Source organism: Taeniopygia guttata, chromosome 2 (assembly GCF_048771995.1).
Source record: "Taeniopygia guttata chromosome 2, bTaeGut7.mat, whole genome shotgun sequence".
In the NCBI taxonomy this organism is placed as follows: Eukaryota; Metazoa; Chordata; class Aves; order Passeriformes; family Estrildidae; genus Taeniopygia; species Taeniopygia guttata.
The window spans coordinates 278,128-282,958 of NC_133026.1; the positions used below are offsets into that span (position 1 = coordinate 278,128).

The following is a 4,831-nucleotide window of genomic DNA, read 5'->3' on the forward strand; positions in this document are numbered from 1 at the left end:
CCAGCTAAGCCTAAATCCTGTGTCACGATTACCCTCAGTGTAATGATTGGTTTCCAAACAGGTCAAATCCACACTTGGGGTGTCAGCTTTCCACTGCCCCCCTCCTGACATTCCAGGCTCTGTTGTGTGCAGCAGGGGGATCCCAAGAGCAGGCTAGGTAGCATGGAAATTTGGCTGGTAGTATGTTTACAGTGCCATCGTTTCATCTCTAGACCAATGCTTCCTGCAATTACTGGGTTTCCCCTGATGGCATTATCTGCTCCATAGAACATATGTGATTCCATTTGATTCTGGAGTACCCTGAGTACTCCAGTTCATAGCCTTGTAACAAAGCAAGATCCATCCTTTCACTAAACTCCTTTTGGACCTGGGAATGGCTCTTCTCTGGTAATTATGTCCCCTGTAAATCAGATGCTTTGGCTCTTGTCCCTCTTTGCCCTGGTTACTCTCAAACTTGTCAGGTCTAAAAGTCTAATTGAATCTGTCGCTTCCAAGCTCCTCTCAGGCCAGCTGCTTTTCATTTAGTGCAAAGTGGAATCATCAGCCACAGGTGTGTACTTGTCCTGCTTCTTGGGGGCTGCAGCTGAGGCAGGTTAGGTCCTGCTGCCTGTGCTATATAACCAGCCTCACAGCACTTGCTGACTGTTCTTTTGGAGGTTAAGATGAGCTCAGAGCCTTTGAAGAAACGTGGTCATGCTGTTGCTTCTGGGAAAAAAAGCTCTAAGAGGAAGCCAAAGAGAAAGGAAGCATTTTCAGTCTACATTTACAAAGTACTGAAGCAGGTGAGTAAATGTTTCTTTTCTACTAGAAATTGTTTTGTACATAAAGTAACTTCTGCCTGTTGTATGTTAGCACTATAAAGAACAAGGAAGAAAAATCTGGGTTTCTAGCGAGATGGGGAAAGAAAAAACAGTGTAAGTGCAGGTATGGTGACTCTCAGGAATTGAGGGAGTGGATTCTAGGGGTAGTAGCAATGGATCCAGAGCAGAAAGTGTTTCCTAGAGGGAATGAGCTCTGGTGCTTAGCTCTGCCTGAAGAAGTAATTTCACGCAAGTCAGTACAGTAGAAATAGTTGCTTCTGGCCCTGTGAGTAGATGTCTGGTGATTTCTGATGTGGAGATGAGAGAATTTTTGGAAGTGGCCATGAGTTTTCTAGGCCACAGCTGTCAGCATGAGCCTGTAGCTAGGACTTGGAGACGGGAGTATTTCCATCCCTCACAGCCATGTTTTCCATGGGGATTGTGAGGCGGCTTCTGCCAGTGCAATCCCAAAACTCCTATAGCATTATGGGAGCCTATCCAGAGTTTAAAGTGGCCCGTGATTCGAAACCCTTAGGGTGGCAGCCGCGGGTGCTTTTGGAGTTAGAGTGCCCTGTCTGGGCTGGGGAGCGGAGCTGCCGGGTGTGCGAGGCTGAGCCGGTGTCCGGTTACCATCCGGCAGGTGCACCCCGACCTGGCCATCTCCTCCAAGGCCATGAGCATCATGAACTCCTTTGTCAATGACATGCTGGAGCGGCTGGCCGCCGAGGCCTCGCGCCTGGCCCGGTACCGCTGCCACACCACCGTCAGCAGCCGCGAGGTGCAGGCGGCCGCACGGCTGCTGCTGCCCGGCCAGCTGGCCCAGCATGCCGTGTCCGAGGGCACCAAGGCCGTCACCAAGTACACCACCAGCAAGTGACCAGCTGAGAGCAGCCCGGGCCTGCCGCCTTCTCCTGCAGGAGATGTGTTGGGTCTTACCTAACTGAGAAAGCAAAACCTCGTGTTGTCTGCTTGCAAATAAAAAAATGCATAGAGATCGTGTCTTTCATCTTTGGATCACAAGTTGTGAGGTGGTTTGAGCCATGGGGATTCTTTGGTAGGGCTGGAAGGACACCTGCTGTTTGAAAACATACATATGCAACTAGGAGCAGGGACCACAGGGTATGCCTGGGCAAAGCTGGGGTCATTATGGGAAGCATAGTGGGTTCTCTGCAGTTTTCCAAACTCCTTCCTATGGCTTTCAGGTTCCTGACTGCTAAAGACTTCTGCTGCCTTTGACTTTCTTGCTGTTCTTCAACTGCTTCCAAACTGTGGTGGGTCTTTCTGCCCAAGTTATCAGTTTATACTGGTCAGAGTAGATACTAAATCTTCCTGGGCCAATAGGATGAAATAAGCACTGGGTAAAGGGTTCTTCTAATGTTTATAAACGATTTTCAAAGCTGTTGTTCTTTGTTTGGGTTTCTTCTGGTAGGCTGTGGGGATGAGAGCTTTTCCTTATTAGCTGTTTTTGTGTATTTTTGTTAATGTTGTTGAATTTGGGTTTTGTCGGGGTTTTTTTTGTTTGTTTGTTTTTTTCCTTCTGGTGAAAACTTTCTCCTTTTCTGGACTAGGCAGATTGAAGCAAAATGATCTTCACTGACAGGAAAACCATACTCTTCTTTTTAGACATGTGGCCATCATCTCTACTTAATTCCAGTGTCTTTAAAGAGAACTTTATGTTGCAGGGCTCTAAAACTGGGCTAGGACTGGGTGTCCTGTGTTCTGCCTCATATTAGTGACTGGCCCTCACTGCCTTTCCTTGTATCCCCAAGTGCTTCTTACAGGAGGGATCTAGGGCCCTGAAGGGAGCATGGGCATACTTCTGTCTGTCCACATGGAGCCTGGGCAACCACAGGGCTGAGCGTTGTGTCCAGAGCTATGACCCTGTGGTGGGTTCTTGGCTGCCCTGTAAGCACAGCACCTTCTTGGGGTGTGTGGGGCTGTCCTGGATTCCTGCACAGAGGTGCTGCCTCAGGGTCTGTGGTGGAGTGAAGAAAACGTGCTCCATGTTCTGGGTGAGGATCATAGAACAGTTTTGATTGAAAGGGACCTTAAAGCCCATCCAGGTCCACCTCCCTGCCACACATAGGGACACCTACTACACCAGGTTGCTCCAAGCCCTGTCCAACCTGGCCTTGAATGCTTGGGCATCCATAACTTCTCTGGGCAACCTGTTGCAGTGCCTTTTGCCAGCTTCTGGCAAAAGGCACTGTCGGGTCTGGATTTTAATGTCTTGTCTTCACAGCCATTATCAGAATAGGGTTACCAGGAGGTGCCGGAGCTGTGTTAAGTTTCAAGGTGACAGTAAATGGGCCAGTCCTGGATTTCCCCAGCTTCTGAGGTGCTGCTGAGTCTCGTGAGCTGTGACAGATGCTGATCTCTGGTGTGGGCCGGACAAGATGTATGTGATGCTTCTAGGGAGAGCACAGGAGGCAGCAGCACTGAGCATCTCACCTTCAGCTGCATCTCTGCTGCTGCAGAGTGGGGCTGGCTGGGGGACAGAGTGAAGGGGCTCTGCTGGGGGCTCCATTTCCTTTTGTCTGTAGGACAGCATTGAGGAGCAATCTCTCCCCTGTGCCTGGCCTGCAAGCCAGAACTGGACTTGAGCAGAGGTGTGTGGGCTGCAGCTATTTTCCTCCCTCTAACCCTTGTGGTGGCTGTGCTGTGGGGAGAGGCTCTATGGCTGGTATTGGGGGCAGAGGAGCCGTGGGGATGCTCAGCTGCATGCCTGGACTGGAGGCAGGCCTGGGAGAGTCCAGCCAAAGAGTGGGAGGCTGAGCAGGCTCCATTTGCAGCAAGCAGGTGAGCAGCTCATCTCCTTGCTGAATCTGTTCTTCTGCCCACTAGGCCACGTGTCTGTGCTTGTGTTCCGATCTCCCCAAGCTGAGGAGAGGCAAGTTTTGCCTTGATCCATAATTGTGGAAAGGAACGAGGTTCTAAACATATCTGCAAGATATGAGGTTAGATGTTGGAAAACAAAGTGATAATTCAATTTTTTTTTTATTATCCATAAAAGAGAAAAGCAGGAAAATAGAAGAGAAATGCCAAGAATAATTCTAAAAAGCACAGGAAGGGGTGAACACCACCATGGGTCCAGAGGTGGCTTAGAGAGTGCAATGGGGGAGATCTGAGTTGGGTCTTTACCTGGTCAGCTCCCTCTGAGAACTGGCAAGAAAGCCAGAGAGGGAGCAGAGCCATGGCAGCCATGCAAACCTGGTGGGGCATGAAAAGCCTCATAGGAGCAGCCAGGACAGTTAAGGACAGCAAAGACTGACATTTTGCAGTCCCTGTGGCAAGTTAGGTACATGCTTACAGAGGGTATTGAAAGTGGCAAGGTCACAGAGACATCCTATCAACAGCGGGCATGTGGAATCTTCATCTTCGCTGGCTAAAATTTCATTGGCTGCTCCTCAGAGTCTGGTGAAGTTTGCCTGATGTAGCAAAAGTTTATTGCTTGGTTGCCAGATGTGTCACCTACAAGCTCTTTTAATGACCAGTAAAGGAGGTGCCCAACTTTCTAAAATAAACCTGTTTCTGTTCGTTGTTGAAGGCAGTTCAAATTCCAAATCTTTCTCTTTGAGGAGGCAATGGAGAAACATTCCTCACTTTTAAGTCGTTTGCTCCAGCTTGTCCCCCTTTCCAGCTCTCCCAGCCGCTCTCTGAGGGATGGGCAGTGCTGAGGAGCAGCCGGAGCTGCAGTTCTGCTCCTGCCCTGGAGATGGGTCTCTCTGACTGCCTCATCTCGGATCCATTTCTGCGGCACGAGCCCGGGGACCGTGCGACATTCTCCTCCGGCAGGAACCTGGCTGGATACGGTGCTGATCTATGGTGAGGTGAGGGGCTGTCTCCTGCAGATGTCTGATGGAGCATCGGGTGAGCCCCAGAGGAGTAAGGATTTAAAGGTGCAGGTGTTTGAGTCTCCAGTACTCCACTTTTGCATCCTGCTGCGTGTCACATCCCTCTCTTCCCTTCCGCCCCCAACAAAGACCTGAGGAATGGAGTTGGAGATTGGGCTCGCATTCCTCTCACCAGAT

General features: G+C 50.1%; 1 protein-coding gene across 1 annotated transcript; it reads left to right on the forward strand.

Moving 5' to 3' along the window:
• The first annotated feature begins 662 nt into the window (after positions 1-662).
• Positions 663-1,691, forward strand: H2BK1 (H2B.K variant histone 1). The gene is made up of 2 exons (XM_002190593.5): positions 663-782; positions 1,441-1,691. The coding sequence occupies exons 1-2, from the start codon at positions 663-665 to the stop codon at positions 1,675-1,677; spliced, it is 357 nt and encodes a 118-aa protein (XP_002190629.5). The 3' UTR covers positions 1,678-1,691.
• The last annotated feature ends 3,140 nt before the right edge of the window (positions 1,692-4,831 follow it).

Excerpts from the sequence above, each read along its gene's own strand:
- H2BK1 (XM_002190593.5), top strand. The coding sequence starts at position 663 with ATGAGCTCAGAGCCTTTGAAGAAACGTGGTCATGCTGTTGCTTCTGGG. Across the intron at positions 783-1,440 it reads TTTACAAAGTACTGAAGCAG|GTGCACCCCGACCTGGCCAT; the intron begins GTGAGTAAATGT and ends ACCATCCGGCAG.